The sequence below is a fragment of the Carcharhinus amblyrhynchos genome, chromosome 8, assembly GCF_965287045.1.
Source record: "Carcharhinus amblyrhynchos chromosome 8, sCarAmb.v2.hapA, whole genome shotgun sequence".
Classification (NCBI taxonomy): Eukaryota; Metazoa; Chordata; class Chondrichthyes; order Carcharhiniformes; family Carcharhinidae; genus Carcharhinus; species Carcharhinus amblyrhynchos.
Genome location: NC_137331.1, coordinates 29,263,667 through 29,284,105, shown reverse-complemented (window position 1 = coordinate 29,284,105; position 20,439 = coordinate 29,263,667). Strand labels below are relative to the sequence as shown.

The 20,439-nt window shown below is 39.3% G+C and overlaps 1 protein-coding gene across 6 annotated transcripts in view; it reads left to right on the top strand.

The window, feature by feature from the left end:
- Nucleotides 1-20,439, top strand: part of ubr5 (ubiquitin protein ligase E3 component n-recognin 5) — a 140,865-nt gene that overhangs the window by 103,697 nt on the left and 16,729 nt on the right. For all 6 annotated transcript variants that reach the window (XM_080193823.1, XM_080193825.1, XM_080193822.1 and 3 more), the window contains 17 exons: nucleotides 1,099-1,210; nucleotides 1,583-1,714; nucleotides 2,163-2,420; nucleotides 3,750-4,018; nucleotides 6,095-6,306; nucleotides 8,659-8,889; nucleotides 10,687-10,760; nucleotides 13,453-13,625; nucleotides 13,840-13,953; nucleotides 14,377-14,597; nucleotides 14,757-14,877; nucleotides 15,006-15,104; nucleotides 16,178-16,421; nucleotides 17,253-17,361; nucleotides 18,786-18,930; nucleotides 19,090-19,220; nucleotides 19,316-19,376. In XM_080193823.1, the coding sequence (XP_080049949.1) occupies nucleotides 1,099-1,210; nucleotides 1,583-1,714; nucleotides 2,163-2,420; nucleotides 3,750-4,018; nucleotides 6,095-6,306; nucleotides 8,659-8,889; nucleotides 10,687-10,760; nucleotides 13,453-13,625; nucleotides 13,840-13,953; nucleotides 14,377-14,597; nucleotides 14,757-14,877; nucleotides 15,006-15,104; nucleotides 16,178-16,421; nucleotides 17,253-17,361; nucleotides 18,786-18,930; nucleotides 19,090-19,220; nucleotides 19,316-19,376 (2,706 nt within the window). The remainder of the gene's footprint in view (nucleotides 1-1,098; nucleotides 1,211-1,582; nucleotides 1,715-2,162; nucleotides 2,421-3,749; nucleotides 4,019-6,094; nucleotides 6,307-8,658; nucleotides 8,890-10,686; nucleotides 10,761-13,452; nucleotides 13,626-13,839; nucleotides 13,954-14,376; nucleotides 14,598-14,756; nucleotides 14,878-15,005; nucleotides 15,105-16,177; nucleotides 16,422-17,252; nucleotides 17,362-18,785; nucleotides 18,931-19,089; nucleotides 19,221-19,315; nucleotides 19,377-20,439) is intronic.

The following is a 20,439-nucleotide window of genomic DNA, read 5'->3' as shown; positions in this document are numbered from 1 at the left end:
CAAATGGAAAGCATTTCACCACACTCTCGACTTACACTTTGCAGATGGTGGACAGACTTGGGGGTTGGGGTTGGGGTCAGGAAATGAATTAATCACTGCAGATTTCTCGGCCTGTGACCTGTTCTTATAGCCACAGTACTTGGCTGATCCAGTTCAGTTTCTGGTTCAGGGTATGACTCCAACCAGTGGAGAGTTTTCCCTGATTCCCAATGATAGTTTTGCTAGGGCTGCTTGATGCTGCACTGGGTCACATGCTGTCTTAATGTCAGTAATGTCTCTTGAATTTGGAGTTATTATTAGGTTAATGTTTTGGTTAAATTCTGATCCTGGTGCTGTTTTGGTATCTCTGCCGTTGCTGCTATATAACAGCTTCAGAGTTCTTAAGTTGCCTGTGAGAACAACGCAACAAGTAATTTTTCGTTTTAGTTCCTGAGATTTTTAGGCCAACCTTCAAGTTTTGAAAATCTGCCTATTAGTTTCAGTAGAAAGCATTGTGAATATACATATTCAAAACATATCCAGTGCTTCAGTAAATGTTTAGCAAACAAACATTGTCACCATTCAGTATCCAAGGAAGGTCAAGCGCACAGTCAAAAAAAAACACTGGCACAGTCTGCTTACTGTTTTACCAACAAACACAAGCTGGAAGTATACATTCATGCACAGTGCTTTTAAAGATCACGTGACCAATGACGGTAACTATTACTACTTTTGTTTACTTTTCAGAAATTTGCCATATCTGGCTTTCTAATTAGTTGCTCGTGGTTAATGTGTTCTGCAACTCTGCTGTAGCCAACAGGTTAACTGGCTGAAATAAAAACAGAAAATGCTTCCTGTCCACAGATGCTGCTATAACATTCTCAGCATTTTCTGTTTTCTAGCTCAGATTCCCAGCATCACCAGTATTCCGATTTTTGATTATAGGCTAACTGTTTTTTCTTAAACTACGACAGCTACACTTGAAAATTAATTCTGCAGCTGCGAAGCATATTGGGTGGTGATGAAAACATGAATGCAGATTGCGATGGCTCCATGAGCAGAGGGCGCAATTTTAGCACGACCATGATTTTCAGAATTTGTTTTGCACTTGTGTTCCAGGTTGAGGTAGTTGAGGGGGTAGCAGGCGAAGAGGATCATCATGATGAGCAAGAAGAACAGGGTGAAGAAAATACCGAGGCTGAAGGGCAGCACGATGAACATGATGATGATGGTAATTAATCTGTGCTTTATACTCATGATAAATATACTTATATTTATCGTGTACAAATATCCAGTTCTGATTATTAATGTATTACTTTTTTCAACTAATTATTGCGGGTTCCTGCTCCAGAGTAATCCCTGGTTATCCCTGCTGGGAAGTTTGTTTGAAACATTTTGTTTGCATGTCTGAAAATCAATTTAGATTTTTCCTGTTAATGCAGCGTACTTGAATTATTTCTGTTGGAGGTGAACTACACCAGTGTACATACTCAATGCTGTTGAAGGCCTTTAAAAGAATGATAGTTAAAAATCAACTTGAAAGGATCATAATTATGTTTCATTCATGATTTGCATTGAGAAATGTTCTGTTTGATTAATTTAGGGAGTGATATGGAACTCGATCTCTTGGCGGCGGCAGAGACCGAAAGTGACAGTGAGAGCAACCATAGTAACCAGGACAATGCCAGTGGACGCAGGAGTGTTGTCACTGCAGCTACTGCAGGGTCTGAAGCAGGTGATTTAATTATAATGGTTTAAATTGCTAAAATTCAAAATGTTAAACCACAGCTGCTTAAAGTTAACTTGGTCAGTAGGCCACTTGGAAGAGTGCCGATTGCTATTTGCTCCAAATCTTTTTCTTCAAACATTCTTATTTTGTAGAAAGTGCATTTTTGTTCTGGTACTTTTTAATGAGATATCTTCACCCAGATTTTTTAGCTGCTTTGTAATAATCGCTTTATGTGCAAAAGCACATTTAATCTGCATAATGTGTTATCGTCAGAAGCTCTTAAGTATATATTTTCAACCTTCTGAAATTTAAACAGCCCCTTTTCATGTGAATATTGTAATTAATTTTATCAAAGTATAAAGAAGGCAACTTACTGGTAGTCTGAATCTAATTATCAGAACATGCTTACTTGTCTTTTTAACCTGAACAATCAATAACTTATCTGCTTATCAAGGTGCCAGCAGTGTTCCAGCATTCTTCTCGGAGGATGACTCTCAGTCCAATGACTCCAGTGATTCTGACAGTAGCAGCAGCCAGAGTGATGATGAAGAGCAGGATACATTTTTGCAGGATGAGCCTTTGGAGAGAACCACCAGCAGTTCTCACGCAAACAGTGCAGCACAGGCACCGCGCTCCATGCAATGGGCTGTACGCAGCACCCAGAACCAAAGGTCAACTAATACCACTCCATCCAGTACTAGCACTCCTGCAGGTGAGCCAGAAAAACATGGTGGGAATATTTTGGGGGATGGGGTTAAAGGTGAACTGTCCATGTTTGCTGTTATTATCCCTCTGAAACTGACCACAGCCTCCAGATGTTGGACTTGTACAAATTAGTGCAGAAGTCCTAAAGTTGTGGTTTGCTACTCAGCTCCAGCATAGGCTACACTGGCCAGTCCCAGAGCCAGAAATCAGTGAGAAATTCAGCTTTCCTCCACCAGATTGGTCTTTGAAACCCCTTTAAAAGGTTGCAACTGTTTTTAACAGTAATGTGCCTAAAGGAATTTGAACAAAATTGCCCCAAAAAATTAATTTTAGGCTTGAGTTATTTTAAGTGATTATTTGGAAAAACTTTCAGAACATTTAGCATCTTCCTTCAGCCCATGTATGTATTGCAATATTAAATTTGCTCCATGTTTTGGACTGTGCCAAAATTCTTTAATGTAATTGGTTGTTTGGCAAGACCAATAACATCATTCCGGAGGGCTTAATCCCAAAAATTTGTATTTGTGGCTCAATTTCAGATCCAATTTGAAAAATCTCTAGAAAGACATTTGAGCTGAGTTTCCCTGGCCCCGTGGAGACTTATTTGGAGGTAGGAGGAGCAGGAAAATATCGGGTAAACCATGTCGGGACACATCCTCTTGATATCTTCCTGTCTCTAGGAGATTTTCCTAGGAGCTTTGTGGGAACGAGGTTCATAGCCTGCTCCAGCTTGAGTGTGAAGCCTGTCCGTTCCTTGGAGGCAACGTACTGGTAGCCCACTGGGAACTATCAGAGTCAGACTCCATGCCCCCATGAAAGAGCCACCAGGATGAAAGGCCATGACGGCAGACAAAAACAATACTGTGTGTATTCCCCCTCTACAGTTAAGGCCCATGTGGCAGTGGCGCCATTTATATTCTCAGATACGCAGAAGCCAGCCACAATCAGCTTTTCACCTTCACAGTGCCCTTTTCTTTTCTTGGAGCTGAAGACCATTCTCTGCTACAGATCCTTTGGTCCTCTCACCTCAGGAATGCTGTCCTTAACAAGACAACAGATGTGGCTGTGAAGCCAGTCTTCTCAAACGTTGTGCTTCTGGGCACTCTGAAGACCTGTGGGGGCTTGGAATCCCCATATGGTCTCAATGTCAGGATCCTGATTCTCTCCAGAAAATTCAACCCATTCTAATTGAAAACTGCTTTGTTATAATTGACTAATTCTTCAACTTGTGTAAAGCAATGTAGGTGTGGGAAAATACACCTTAGTTTTGGTGTATATATTCCTTTGTAAATATCTTATAGAGAACTGTGATCTTGATCATTTATCTGCATTTCAGGGGGCTCAGCAGGTTTAATTTATATTGATCCTTCCACCTTACGACGCAGTGCTACAATCAGTACTAGTGCAGCTGCCGCAGCTGCAGCTCTGGAAGCGAGCAATTCCAGCAGTTACCTCACATCAGCAAGCAGCCTGGCTCGAGCCTATAGTATTGTCATACGGCAGATCTCTGACCTCATGGGATTAATCCCAAAGTATAACCACTTGGTGTACTCTCAAATACCAGCTGCCTTGAAAATAACATACCAGGATGCCATGAACTTGCAGGTTTGTTCTGATTAAATGCTAATATAATACAAGTAAGCATATGCAGTCTTGTTTTTGCCTTTAATCCTTTGTTGTGAAATCTTATTTAGTCTTTTTAAATTCCTTCCATTCAGATACCCATTGCTTAGGGTCTTTTTTTTATAAGCTTTGTCTTTCATTTCCACAATATTATATTTCTTCTTTGCCTGTATTCAGATGCTTCAGTTTAATTTGCTTGATTTTGTAGTCTTCCATCCTGTTCGTTCGCTATCTGTTTTGAAATTTTACATACTTCCCATTTCATCCATGTATACAATTTCCCTTCCCAGCCCACGTTAGCTGACATTGCAGGGGTTGCTTCTCCTCAACGATTGTCTCCACGCTTTTTCAAACTGTAATTACCTCTCTCTCTCAATCTAAATACATATGCCTCCACTGCCACTCTCCAACTATGCCCATCTCTCCAGTTTGAATCACTCTAATCAAGTTTCCAATATTCCTACAGTGCCAAAATAACCTTAGCCAGCCACACTTTGTGTAACTGTAATATCCATCCTCAAACATGATCCAACATCCTTTCTCATTGCTTCTCCTCTGTTATGCAGCTAATTGGGACTGCTCTCACTTGGTTCCACTCTTGCATATCTAAATGTAGTTCCCACACTTGCTGCAAAGACCTGTCTTTGCCCTGCTACCACTCATTTCTCATTGGCAGAGGCATTCATAGATGGGTCAGTTTTCACACATGCATACATTGATAGCTAGCTCCACCTCCCCATTATCTCTATCCAGTCTTTACTACATTTCTCATGGAAGACTGCATGTCTGACACCTGGTCTTTTGACGAATTATAGTTTCATCCAACTAAACATTGAGAAGGCTAAAGCCAAAATCTTCAACCTGCAGGCTCAAGCTATGTACCCTTCCCAATGAGTCCAGACACATCCCCAACCCCTCCCAAACTAAACTAGGCCATTTCCAAGTTCTGTGTGCCATTGGATCCTGAGCTGAGCTTTCAAGTGCATATTCAATCCGTCTCAAAGACTGGTTATATCAGCCAACATAACATCGCCCACCACCATCCTGCCTCAGCCCATCAATTGCTGGAAGTATACATCTGTACCTTTGTCACCTCCAAACTTGACTGTTTCAATGTGCTGGTTTGCATCTACTAAATTCCACAAACATCAGTTCATCTGATATTCTGTTACCTGTACTCTATCTCGCACTAAATCCTACTCGCCTATTACCCTGAATTTTTTTTTTAAAAAGTGCAGCAAATACTCAACTCCTTTCAAAAAAAAATTATTTATGGGGTATGGGCGTCACTGGCTCAATCTACGTTTATTGCCTATCCCTGTTGACCTTTACTTAAAGAACTCCAGAGTTGCTGCACTGAACATTTCTCACCAGACCTGGGACAGAAGTCAGAGTGAGAAATATGCAGCTCCAGACTAAAGAGGAGCAGAGTGGCAGTCTGGCAGTGATTGATGCTCCACAGAAGTTCTGGTTTGTTGTCTCGTGTTTTAAGCCACAAAACTAGATAGAAAGCCAGTAGATGTAGCTTTTCCAAACGTGAAGTGATTGAGCCTAAATAACCAGAAGGTGAAAGTTATTTGAATGGTATTTGTAATTAATAGGAAGAGAGAAAAGCAGTCTGGGGGAAAACTATATGTCCCATTGCACCTAGTGTGAGGATTGGTAGCCATCAAGCTGTATTGAAAGTTTTTTGGGCTTTTTGTTTGTATTTCATTTGTCTGCACTTGAGTGCCACATTTTCTTCTCTCGACAGCATGCATGGCTATTTTGGTGTTTATCGGCCATGTTGGGTTGCTGCAACCAGGGCTATCTGCCAATGCTTGCAGAGTATTAACACGTTAAGTAAATAATTGCAAAATTTATTTATTCTGTTTATCAGCTGGTAAGCTTTAAAGAAAGGTTAGGCCCACTGTACTGCTATTACAGTGATGTGACTTAATGTGCAAGGCTTTTCTTGAGCAAGTCAAAATACAGTATAAAACTGTTACTATATTAACAATATTAAGAGTTTTGATGCTATTGTTTTCTAGAATTAGTTTGATTCACTTATTTCTACAGAACTATGTGGAGGAAAAGCTGATGCCTACATGGAACTGGATGGTTAGCATCATGGATTCCACCGAGGCACAGTTGCGGTATGGTTCAGCATTATCCTCTGCAGGGGATCCTGGTCATCCTAGCCATCCTTTACATGCTTCTCAAAATTCTGCTAGGCGGGAGAGGTTAACAGCACGTGAAGAAGCCAGTCTGAGAACATTAGAGGGAAGAAGGTGAACTCTCATTTCATGGAATCTTGTCATGTTATGTGTTGCCAATTAATTAAGATTGACTGCTAAGCACAAAGGACTGTCCCATTTCACAAAATGCAATAAGAGTATTTTTTTTTTCTGGTGTCTTGCTCAATAGTAACCATACCTTTTGGAAATTCTACGCACCTAGGGCTGCCATTTAATGTGGTTTTCAGACTGTTGGCAGCTTCTTGGGCTGCTTCATCATCTAGCAACTTGCTGTTTTCTGTGGAGCTGCCTAGAATTTGGGGTAACTGGAATGGCCTCTGAGGAATATGTACTTAATCTTGTATAAGCGCACTCCCTGCCTCCAAATTCTATTCCGATTATATGCTTCCTTAAAATTGGCATGTACTTAAAACGCACAGCACTATGTCAAGTGCCCCCTCCTATGTAGAGTTTCCTGTTAAACTTATTCCTTTTAAAATAACTTTGCCCAGCTTTCAATCTTACCATGCAAGAATAATCAATTTGAGATTATTCTGGTAAAAATGGATTTGTATGGTGCTGTACGTACACTTCAATTGGATTTTTAAAAAACTTTGCTGAGATATATGTTACTGTGTTGTGATGGAGCTCTGAAATTAATGAGAGCATTTTGGAAAGGGATGAAGAGGGATAATTAGCCTCAGATTGTAATAAACGTTGATGTTGTCTTGCTGGAGAACTTTCTGACCATCACTCGTTACCATGCAGTTTCATAGAAAATATCCAGAATGATTTCACTTGGAGTCAGCAAGCCCGCTGCTTCTCCTGGATTACTGGCATAAATTTTTTTCTTTTTTGGACTTTGGCCTGTTAGTGTGTATACAAGGGAAACTAGTTTTATGAATGGGAAGTTGGAACGTAAGTTAGAGAATGTTGAGCAACGTTAAGTTATTGAAAATGGTGCTAATTGATGCTTTCTGACCAGACTTTAAGACTAGTGCATTTAATCATTGGAGGAGTTGATCTGATGGATTAGTGTGTATGTTCATCTTCCCTATCATGCACACTACCCCTACACATTATTTAACAAGAGTTCCATCAAGCATTTTGCTCTGTATAAAGTATGAAATGTTTTTAGCTGCTATTATGTTAGTCCATCTTTTTGCAGAATAACAACTGGCAGCTTGTAAGTCCTGGAAATTAATTTTAGACCTAATATGAAGCTGGTTAGGCCATAACTGGAGTACTGTGTGCAGTTCTAGTCACCACATTATAGGAAGGATGTGATTGCACTGGAGAGGATGCAGAGGAGATTTACCAGGATGCTGCCTGGTCTGAGTTCTGAGGATGGATTAGATTGTCTTGGGTTGCTTTCCTTGGATTAGTGAATTTGAGTAGGAAGCTGATGATAGATGTATAAGATTGAGGGGCATAGCTCGGGTAGGTGGTTTTTCTATTTGTCGATGAGTCAATAACTAGGGGGCATAGATCTATGGTAAGGAGCAGGGGCTGGAACTCATTGCCTGAAAGGATGGTTGAGTCAGAAACTCCTATAACATTTAAGAAATATTTAGATATGCACTTGAGCTACCATAATCTCCAGGGCTATAGATCAAGTGCTGGAAAATGGGATTAGTGAAGTTAGATCTTGTTGTTTGGGCTGAATGGCCGCCTCCTGTGTTGTAAATGCCTGTGACCCCATGTTGTATGTTCATGTGATATTTTTGCAAATGAATCACTAGGAAAGGTGCATTTAATTTTAGCTGAGTTTGTTATCTCAATAGGTTTAGTAAGAATGTATTAACGTGTAATACAAAGCAATCAGTAACATTTTGAACCCATGAAAATTTTAAAATCTTATAAATTAATAAGATATAGGAGCAGAATTGGGCTATTTGGCCCACTGAGTCCGCTCTGCCATTTGATCATGGCTGAAATGCTTCTCATCCCCGTTTTCCTGCCTTCTCCCATAACCTTTCAACACATTGCCAATTAAAAATCTGTCTAACTTCTCAAGTTTACTCACTGTCCCAGCATCCACTGCACTTTGGGGTAGCAAGTTTGACAGATTCACAACCCTCTGGGAGAAATAGTTTCTCCTCAGATGTTTTATCCTAAGACTGTGATCTCTTGTTCTTCAATGCCCCACCAGCAGAAGCATCCGTTCCACGGTTGCTTTATCCATATCTTTTATCATCTTGTATATCTCAATTTGACCTCCCCTCTTAAAATTCAATAGCATCAAAAATGTTAACATATTTGATCAAATTAATCTGCATACAACTTTCAAAGACAGGCCTTAAATCCTTATTTCGTTTGATTTAAATTTGTTAAAGTAATTTAATATGGATATGCATTAAATATTGATTCTCAGTTTGTTTGCCAATGTTTTTTCTATTTCCCCAGGCGCGCTACTTTGTTGAATGCTCGTCAAGGAATGATGTCTGCACGTGGTGATTTTCTCAATTACGCCCTTTCTCTGATGCGTTCCCATAACGATGAACATTCTGATGTCCTGCCAGTGTTGGATGTTTGTTCGTTAAAACATGTAGCTTACGTTTTCCAGGCACTTATCTATTGGATTAAAGCAATGAACCAGCAGACAACATTGGATACACCACAACTCGATCGAAAACGGTACTTTACTTTTCAGGTTGAGTGTTGTTGGGAAAACTGTCTTTTTATTTCTCACCCCGTCAGCTCAAATTGGCTATTTTTTGGTGTCCTTGCACTGATGGTTTTCCAATAATAGAATTCTGTAGGTAATTCCATGATTGTGACCTAGCAGTTGTGAAATTGCTTTTGCCAGCAGCTAGTCTTTTTACTTAAGACTGGACTTATTTACAGAGTGCAATAGTACTTATGTCTACTTCCTTACCAGCACTCAGTCTCTCTACATCTTTTGGAACCTAACAAAATAAACAAATTAATTAAAAGCCCCTTAAAGGGGTAGTGTAATAAAAACAAAGTTCCTCTTGTGTGTTTCCAAGATAGTTGAAGAGTTAATATCCTCCACTTGTTTGTCCTTCACCTTATCAATACAATTAACATGAACGATGAGGGTATAGGAAGAGCAGCATATAAAATTGGCAACATGAAGTGATGGTAATCTTGTTAGTCTTGTCTGTCTTGTTTATTGAGATTGCAGAGTTGGGTTTTTTGCAGTTGCTCCTGTAGATATGTTTTTCAGCCACAGTTAATTGATGATGGTGTGGTTAAGTACTGTGTCCAGTGTGTTGCCCTGTCACTTAAAAAGTGGATTGTGCTCTCCTAGGTGATATTGAGCTGCTTCTGTTCTTGAGGCTGAAGCTGTGTCGAGAGAATTCCATCACACTTGAGTTCAACTTTATACATGGTGTAAAGTCTTTGAGGGGACAAAGCTACATGCTCGCTACAGTGTGCCTGGCCTCTGCCCACCTCTTATAACCACATTGTTAATGTTGTGGCTGTTTAAGCTGCTGGGGAGCCTCAGTAGTTGTTGGACAGTGGTGGTGCTGTCAGCTGCAACACTAGGCATGAATGCTATCAGTTGTTGTTGTTGTTGTTGTTGTTACAATGCCTGCCAGGAAGCTTATGGAGTCCCTTCATTTTTTTTATTCTGTGCATCATGTTCATTTACTTGTTTCAAGATGAATATTGACATAAGTCAACATGGCACTAAAATTAATTGATATATTTGTAATGATTTCCTTAATAATGGTTAATTACTGGAGAAGTGTGGTTGGCATATGCTTATATATGCTCGTATGGCCATCTCCTGCTTCTGATTTATATGTTCATATGATTGTAAAGAATGGGCTTGACCTATATAGTGTGCCCTACCTATATAGTGTGCCCTTCACATCACAAAGGTGAATTATTTTTGGAAAAATTAAAAGTACTGCAGGATGTTGCTGTGTTTCAATACATATGAAGATACAGTTACCAGGTTGCTGCTCTGTATGGGTATAAATTGTAATAGCACAGATGCTTGACTTAATTGCGTTTGAGGTGTGAATTGGCTTAATGATACTTCGAACATGTTCAGTTATTTTACATATTGCTACGTAACCCAGAAATTCAAACTTCATGTAAATTGATGAACTGCTTAATACGTGACCTAAATATTTCTGGAGTAATTTCCAGTATTTGGGTGTTCTCAAACTAAAGATTGGAAGTCAGTGGATGAAGTGGACCAAATCATGTTATTTTATGAATGGCAATGTATTTTCAGAAAAACACATTAAATTCCAAATTAAGCATTTTGGCATGAAATTTAATTGCTGTGTTTATGGTTTTTGAAGCAAAAGTGAAAATCTACACTTCAAAAGTAATTAGTCTGTTTGCATTCTGTTTACTTTCTGTTTCGTATAAGTTTACCAATGTTAAGTTAATAAAATTAGAGGAACTATGGTTTTATATTTGAAACTAAATCTAATGTGCCTCTCTTTGCAGGACCCGGGAATTGTTGGAGCTGGGTCTTGACAATGAGGATTCAGAACATGAAAATGATGATGATACAAATCAAAGTGAGTATTTTGGTGCAATAAAAGAGCCTGCGAACTGTATAATTGCTATCTTTTTAAATAAAATTCTTAGTTTCCAAAACTGTTACTGGATTTCTACAGTATGCTGCAGAAAGTAGACTTGCTCCACCGTGGTTAGGAGCATTTTTTTTTTACAATAATGCGTAATTGGTAAATGTAGACTTGGAGTTGGGGGGACGCCTGTTGACCAGAAACTGAACTGAGCAAGCCATTTAAATAAGAACCGAGGATGATGGAACAACTCAGCAGGTCTGGCAGCACCTGTAAGGAGAGAAAACAGTTCATGTTTCAAGTTTGGAGAAGGAGAAATGTGTTGGATGTTAAACTTTGACTGGGAGACATTACAACAAGATGTAGCAACCTTAAGAACAAGAGACAGATGTTCGAGTGTGGGAATGAGTGAGGGGGAAGGGAGGGTTATTGCATTGAGACAATAAATGTTGGGGATTTTCTTTAATGTGGATTTAAAATGGAGGAAAAGGGTTTGAATTTAAAATGGTTGACTCAGTGTTGAATCTTGAGGTCTGTGACATGCCTCATTGGAAAATGAGATGCTGGTCCTCCAGCTTGCTTTGGACTTCACTGTGGAGCATTGCAGCAGACCAAGGATGGACATATGGGCATGAGAGTAAGATACTGAGTTAAAATTGCAAGCAACAGGAAGATTGAGGTCATGCTTGTGGACTAAGCAGAGATGTTCTGCCAAGCATTCACTCAGTCAGTATTTAGTCTCCACAATGTTGAGGAGACCACATTGGGTACAGAGAATATAGTCGATCAAATTGAACGAAGTGCAAATGAAATGCTGCTTAACCCATAGCCATATAAATTCTGTGGCCGCAAGAACAGATCAGAGGCTTGGAATTCCATGGTAAATAACTCGTCTCCTGCCTCCCCAAAACCTGCCCACCACTACTTGGATACATATCGCTGCTCCATCACTGTCGCTGGATCAAAATCACAGAACTCCTTCCCCAATGTCACTGTGGGCGTATTGACATCACATGGATTGCAGCAGTTCAAGAAGGCATCTCGCTGCCACCTTCTCGAGCGCAGTGGAGATGGGCAATAGATGCTGGTCTAGTCAGTACACCCACTTGCCATGAATGAATAAGAAAAACAGGAACTCAAGAACATCTTAAAGTATTCAACCCAATTTAACATTGGATTAAACAGCATTTTTCAGGTGTGAAGGGTTTCTCTCTAAAATAGTAATCAAAACCCTTGTTTATGCCAATAATAGCTCCAGTACCTGTTTTTGTGTTTTAGGAAACATTGACAGTGACGAGTGGAGGTCTGTAAAACTGTTGCTGACCATGACCACCTGTCACAACCCAGTCCAACTGTACACCCTTCCTCCATGTTGTCACTTTCCACTTCTGACACACAAAGCCACTGCCAGTGAAGCAAGAGACACTATCTGGGTGGTTGCGACAGTTAACCTGCTTGCATTATTTACATTAGACTCGAGGCCCAATTTGTGCTCTCTGGTCTCCCAGTAATAGCACCTGTTAAATACAATGCGGAATCTGGGCCTGAAAATGGGCTTTGAGAGAATATCTATCTACGTTTTGTCGTATATATGAACTGTTTGTGTTGTAAGAAAAGGTGACCAGAAGCAGCATGCAGTCACCATTTTTTTAAAATTCCATGGGAGATGCATCTTGCATTAAAAAAAATGCTGCCTCTTTCCCAATTTGCCTTTTCCATTTGTATCTTGAACTTTCAGTCGTTTATGCTCATGCAGGATATTCTTTGGTGTATTGAAATGCTGTGTAGTTCAACATTTTGTCGGCCTGTTCTCTACAATACGATGGTGTTTTTAAAGGCAAGTTTATGAAATTGCAGTTTTTTGGCATTTTTAGTTTGACAAATGCTTCGCCCAGGTGGACCTTAGAGTTCAATCAGAGCTCTGGTCTGGAGGTCCAGTTCATTCACTAGCCTTGCTAATCAGTACATGGACATGCCAGTGATCCTAATTCAGGGATTGACCCATTGTGCTGAATAACATTTTTGAATATAACTGATTTCTCCTGCGCCACACCTCTATTTTCTTAAATGCCTTGCTATGTTTTACATGTGTTTGGATGAAATACTAAAGTGCTGTACATTAAATGCAGCAGTTGTTCCCAATGCCTAGTGTCAATTGGGTGTATAGAAATGGAAACATTTCATGGCCAACATTGACTTCATCCATTTTACCTACACAATCAACATATTTTTGTGAGCATTAGTCATAGTTCCAGTTTTTTAATTGCTGGATAAATACATTGGGGTGCCTTGGTAATTAACACTATTGCGTTGCAGCACCAGGGACCCGAGTTCAATTCCTGGCTTGGGTCACTGTCTGTGTGGAGTTTCTATACTCTCTGCATGGGTTTCTTTCAGGTGCTCCAGTTTTCTCCCACAGTCCAAAGATGTGCGTTAGGTGGATTGGCCATACTAAATTGCCCCTTAGTGTTGGGGGTCCAGCTAGGGTAAATGCATGGGGTTATGGGAATAGGGCTTGGGTGGAATTGTGATTGGTGCAAACTTGATGGGCCAAATGGCCTCAGTCTGCACTGTAGAATTTCATGATTGTCTGATTTTTATCGTTATTTAATTGTTGAACTGGTTAACTTGCTCATGGTAGATATGATGTACTGTGTTCTCAAAATGGCATTTTTCCATTCAGGTTCTGGTCTCCATGACAAGGATGATGAAACGCTGTCCACAGAAGCAGGCCATAATCACCCATTCTTCCGCCGTTCTGATTCCATGACCTTCCTTGGCTGTATTCCACCAAATCCATTTGAAGTTTCTTTGGCTGAAGCAATTCCACTAGCAGATCAACCTCACCTTTTACAGGTAAATGGCAGAAGCAGTAAATGGTCTATTCATGGGCACTCTTTGTGGAGGCTACTTGCTGTGATTGTGTTAATAATGACACAGTGGCTGCCTTTGCAAATGGTATTCCTGTACTTGAGCTTCTGAAAGGATTTAGATTAAACAGATTTATTAATTCTTTGGAGGCAAATGTTTTTAATTGGGTGTTCTTAGTTCTTGTTTTCTCTTTCTCCAGCCCAATGCTAGAAAGGAAGATTTATTTGGCCGCCCAAGCCAAGGTTTATATTCATCCTTTTCAGGCCTTGGGAAAGGTGTAACTGAAGTAACTGTCGACCGAAACTGCCTAGAGGTAAGATTTTCATGATTACTTGTAATTTACTGTCTTCAAAAATAGCTTTTTCATTTTTGTATATAGAAAGGATTTTTAGTGCAAGAGTAATGCAGTGGGCACGGAACCTCCTTTAGGAATTTCTGAAGTACGCCTTCAGCACCATCTGTTCTGCCAATTTTCTATTGAAGCACATGACTGTTATCTCCATGGAGTTTCTCAAGAAGACACCAGCAGAGTACAAGTTTCTATATTTCCCAGATATTTCTCTTAAACTGCAAGCTTTGTTTACAGGGTTACTAGAGTACAACAGTGATTGTTTGTATAGCGCCCAGACTACAGCAAACATAGTCCATGAATTAACTTGGAGCTGAATTAACCAAATATATTTTTTAAAATCTGAACATTTCTCATCTGCTGGAATGCTGTGGTCCTATTCTTCAGGTGCTTCCCACAAAAATGTCTTACTCGTCTAACCTGAAGAATGTTATGAGTATGCAGAATCGTCAGAGGAAGGCAGCCGATGAGCAAGTATTACCAGAAGATGAGTCTGAAAACTCACGAATAGGACCATCTGCTCAGGATCTTGCAGCACAACTGAAAAGCAGCTTATTGGCTGAGATTGGGCTTACTGAGAGCGAAGGACCACCACTTACTTCATTTAGGTAACTACTCTTCGCAGTCCTTAGTAATCTTGTTCTTTGATTGAATTCGAATTATTTCCAAATGGGATAAAATGGCTCAAAGCTGCATTGAGTATTTCACCATGTTCTCTAATAGTTGCAGAAATTTATCATTTCTTCTGGGTTTTTTTTGATTACCAGGCCACAGTGTAGTTTCATGGGAATGGTTGTTTCTCACGACATGTTGTTAGGACGTTGGCGCCTGTCTTTAGAACTTTTTGGAAGAGTGTTTATGGAAGATGTAGGAGCTGAACCTGGATCGGTAAGGATTATATTTAAAGTACAGCATTCTAATAAGATAATAAACTGGAAAATTCTCACTTGTTTTCAAGCTGAATGTGGTTTTATGCAGCACTTCAAATAATGTAGAGTGGACTTTTCCTTCGACAGATTTTGACTGAACTTGGTGGGTTTGAAGTGAAGGAGTCGAAGTTCCGGCGAGAAATGGAGAAACTAAGAAATGCTCAGTCCAGAGATCTAACTCTAGAGGTAATAAAACTGCATGAATTCATGATTGCTGCGTAGGCACCTTTTACTTCCTTTCCTTGTCCCTGGACACAGCCCTTTGTCTCTTTCTGGGAGATAATATAAGAGATGCTCATGTGGTTATTATAGTTTTGCAACTTTGTACAAAACCATAGCCATTTATTTGTTGTAATAAAAACAATCCCTACATGTTTTTGTTTCTCTTTGGGAACTGGTGACATTTGCATGGGTAATGATAACCAGGTAGCCATCTTATTACACAAAGCATAGATCAACTAGGTAGTCAACATCTTTTCCCAAAGATAGGGCAGTTTAAAAAACTAGAGGGCATAAGTGTAAAGTGTGAGGAGAAAGGTACAAATAGGTCCAGAGGGCATTTTTTTTCCTCCATTTGGGGGTGAGTGGAATAAGCTGCCAGAGATGATGATAGAGGTAGATACAATTATCTTTTAGAAAGTATTTAGACAATTATATGGGTAAGATGGGTATAGAGGGATGTGAGCCTAGCTTAGTGGTTTAAAAATGGTGCAGCATGGACAAATTGGGCTGAAGTGCCTGTTTCCATGGTGTAAACCTCTGACTAAATGAACCTGGGCAATAGGTTCCTAACTATAGGGAACATCACAATTGAGGTTAATTTGACTTGACCCCAGTTTCCATGTGCACATTTACCAGCAGAAGATAACTTGATGACAGTGAACACTGAGGAACCTGGTTGATTTTTTTTCCTCTTCCCTGGCTTCAAAATGTTTGCATCAATTATAATTCCCATCTCTTAACTGGCTACAAAAATTCATGCAGTGCAGGGATTAAATCTGAGAACTCTGGGTTATGTAAGATGTTGCCAGTTCCCAAAAATCCTGACCTGGTTTTAGCTGACATGTAATGGAAACTGTGGATATATGTTTGCTATTATAAGTCTGTTTCCATTCGGTCACAAGGTTTTTTTATATGGAAGCTTCTATTATTTGGATAGTACTTGCTCTTTTCAACTAAGCTCATGTAAGTCTCAGCATTTGAACCAATGTTGTTAAGGGCTGTAAGGCTGTTGATGTTTAATTTCTATGGTGTTTCAGGTTGATCGGGATCGTGACCTCTTGATTCAGCAAACGATGAGGCAACTGAATAATCACTTTGGCCGCCGATGCACTACAACTCCGATGACTGTGCATAGGGTGAAGGTCACTTTCAAAGATGAACCAGGAGAGGGCAGTGGAGTGGCTCGAAGCTTTTATACTGCAATTGCGCAAGCGTTTCTGTCGAGTGAAAAATTGCCGAACCTGGACTGTATACAGAATGCTAGCAAGGGATTACAAACCAGTATGTGACCTTTTGAGTATTCCACAACAAAAAAAACAGTATATGTTCACAATCACTAAATCGTTTGGAAGAAAAATTAATGGTGGTACTTAATGTTACAAGCATCTAAACTGATTTAAGATGCAGGATGCGTTTGGGCATAATTTGTAGCTGCGATAATCTGAAGTTGCAGTATCTGGTCATTGCTGATCAGGCCAGAGATACGCAGCCATGACATCTTAAAGTGCGTGCCTTTTCCACATCATTTAGCCTCTACCCCCACTGATGGTTATTGCATCAAAGGAGCAAATCATCAAATAGTAGAACATTACAAATAGAGTTTAAAAGGGCAAATAGTTTGCTGAAGTCTTTTAAGCAAATTGTTTGTTGAAACTTGGCCTTCCTTTCTTAAATAACAAAGCACATGCTGGTCAAACTACCGATCTCCCTCATGACTGAGCTATTTTTGTAAGTTTGGTACATAATCCTTTTCTGCAAAACAATATCAGGATGCTAGACAGAATACATAGTTGTTTGTTCCATTTTAAGCCTGGAGTTAGTCCTTTGAGTATTGCTCTGTTATGTGCATAATACAGAACAGGATTTACGAAACCTCTGTTGGATCAGTTTGTTAATGTTATGTATGTATATATGCAGAGATGTGGGGTTTTGATCATCTTGGAAGTGTTTCATGTTATGATTAGACCTAAAATATATCAATAATATTCGTACACAGCTTTGAAATCTTGCAAAATTTACAATTTTAGTCCTGTAAAATTAATTTAATCATTGGTACCAGCTGTTTCTTTAAGCACAAAAGTTGAATTTTATGATCTTTTAAAAAAAAATTAGGCCTAATGCAGCGACTGAGAAATCGAGAGCGAGAGCGGGAAAGAGAGAGAGAAAGGGAAATGAGGAGAAGTGGTGGAATGCGAGCAGGCTCTCGTCGAGACAGAGATCGGTGAGTCTGAAAGCCAGTTGTTTTAACAGCTGTTGGATGCATTGGCTTCATATGATATGAAGCTTCTGTTACATCTACACACACACGAGCATGCGCACACATATACGATTAACTTCTATACTGTTCCTGTTTAACTAGCAGTCGGGGTCTCACTCTGGTTTGAGTGTATATTCATTCGGCTAACTAAAGAGAGAGATGTGGTGGCATAAAGTTCAACTGTAATCGGTTCTGTCCCTTTGCATTTGTCATCCATTTAAATTAATTTCGAACAACATAATAGCATAGCTGTGAGCACGTGTAACAGTAGTTTACTTAGGTTTCTCTGCAAGCTGCAACTCACAGGAAACTAACAATGGCATAACTTTATATGTGATAGAGCTTGAGTTTTGTTTTTAACTAGGTTGGTGAAACCCAGTGCCAGCTCATGTTTGCGACATAACTAAGCTTAAAAATCATTTCTATTTGCTGTCCAATCTGTTGTCTCCTCAAGATGTCAATGTTCTTCTTGCATGTAGCATAATCAATACTGTCCCTATCAATATCTTAAGAATTGCTGTCTCGACGATTGTCATTAAACTTGACAAGTGATGATCTGTTATTCCAGATTCCTTTTTGAACTGTGTTTGCTGGAATGGTTAGTGCATTTGTTAAACATTGTACTTCACTGGCTTTGTCAATCTTCTAAGTTTGTCAATTTTTTTTGAAAAATGGCTTGAACTACACCATTCTGACCAGGGTTTGTGAAATCCATTGCATGGAACTCTTGCAATATTCTGAATTGTTACAGACCTGTGTTGCATGTGATGTTTGAATTAACTCAAAACATTTCAGTATTTTTCACATCAAATTGCTACTTGGAGCTGTAATTGCAAATTCATTTAATCAGCTTTTACATTGCCCAGCTAAACTTTAGAGTGGCTGCTTGATAATGGTCATTGTCAATTTTAATGACTCAATGGCTGGCATGCGCCTGAGCCAATAAAATGCCAGTGCTGTCAAATTACATTGAAAATCTCCACAAACTTTGCATGCTGTACAAAATAATCAGATTTGATCCTAGAAGATAAATCAATGAATTGAATAGTTTCCTTCTACCTCAGCTTGCAAAGCTGTATGACAAATTATTGCAGCTTTTAATTTAGTCTTACTGTTAAAAGAAATTGAGCAACAGCATAGCATATAGTATTCTATATGAAGAATAGAGGCACTGATTTTGTTACTTGAGGGTATATTTCCACACTTTTGAAATAATTAAGAGCCTCAGGGTAATGCCACTTTGGTTTTTAGTTTAGTATTGAAGGAATAATGAGAAAGTGAACGATGAACTAAACATGTTATATAAACAAACATGTTCTGAGGCTTGTTGTTCAGCTATAGCACAATCAGCAATTACTGAATTTAAGTATTTGTTCTCAATTTTGTAGGGAATCAAGAAGGCAACTTTCCATAGACACCAGACCTTTCCGGCCAGCATCAGAAGGAAATCCTAGTGATGACCCAGATCCACTGCCAGCCCATCGACAAGCACTTGGAGAGCGGCTGTATCCTCGGGTTCAAGCAATGCAGCCAGTAAGTGCAACGTAGTGTAGAGTTGATCCATTTTGTGATAATCTTTACCTGTAGATTCTTATCAAAACTGGGTTTATTTTGGAAAATCTTGTAAAGTGATTATGTAAATTTAACTTGGATTGAAAGTTATAGTGTATTAATTGAAATTATTTATTTCAGGCATTTGCCAGTAAAATTACAGGAATGTTACTAGAATTATCACCTGCACAGCTCTTGCTGCTTCTAGCTAGTGAAGACTCATTGAGAGCAAGGGTTGATGAGGCCATGGAACTTATCATTGCGCATGGAAGGTAAAATACATTTGAAAAAATGAATACCCTGGCTAATCCTGCGTTTGTGATTTTAAAATCTGGCCCAGTAAATAATGCAATTTTATTTTTTGCAGGGAAAATGGTGCTGATAGTATATTGGACTTGGGATTGCTCGATTCGTCAGATAAATCTCAGGTAAAGGAAAATTGCCTTCTGTGACTAAATCTAATCATTTGCATTGGAGACTATGGGATAGTGTTACAGTAAAGGAAAACTTTTCATAATGAAAAGTATGCAATAAGTACTATTATCTGACTTATTAAATTTTTTGCGTGACTTCCATGTTCATGCTTGTTTTCATCAGCTTTTATTGATTGATATTTTGTTGTGAGTAATAAATTTCTCACCACAGCAACTAGTGGTTGCAAGTTTAATTTCCAGTGCTAGCTTTTTCTATTTTATTCCCAGAATCATGGGGTCACCAGGGCACGGAGGGAAGCCAGTTGGCCCATCAAATTGATTCCTGTCTTTTATAGACCAGTCCAGTCAGTTCCATTCTGCCACTGTTATCCCTGAAGCCCTGCAGATTTATTTCTCTCTGATGTCTATTTTAAATCCCGGATTGTCTCTGCTTTTACAGCCCTTGTAGACAGCAAGTTCCTGGTCATTATTGCTGGCTATGTAATTACTTCTCACTTCGCCCTGTATTCCCTTGCCTAAACACTTAAAAATTTCTATCCCCTAGTCTTTGTAGTGTTAGCTAATGGAGCAATTTTTCTTAGTCTGCCATATCTAAACTTGTTATCTTGTATTCCCCTCTCAAATCTCCCCTCATTTACCTTTGCTCCAAGAAAGACCAACCCAAACTTCTTCCATTTCTACCCTCAGCTTTGAAGAGTCATACGAACTCAAAACATTAACTGTTTCTCTCTTCACAATGCTGTCAGGCCTGTTGAGCTTTTCCAGAATTTTCTGTTTTATCCCAGCTTCTTCAACCTAATTTGTAGCTAAAACCCTCTTGTCCTTGGACACCATTCTTGTAAATCTCCTCTGCAACCTCTCAAGGACCTTGATATTGTTCTGAATGTGTGGGATCAGAACTAGACTCAATACTCCAGAGTGATCTAACCAGAGTTTCAAGAAGTTCTAGCATAACTTTCCTATTTCTGTATTTTTATTTATGAAATTCAAGATCTCATATGCTTTGCTATTTTCATATGTCCTGCCACGTATAAAACTCTATGCACCTAAATACTCT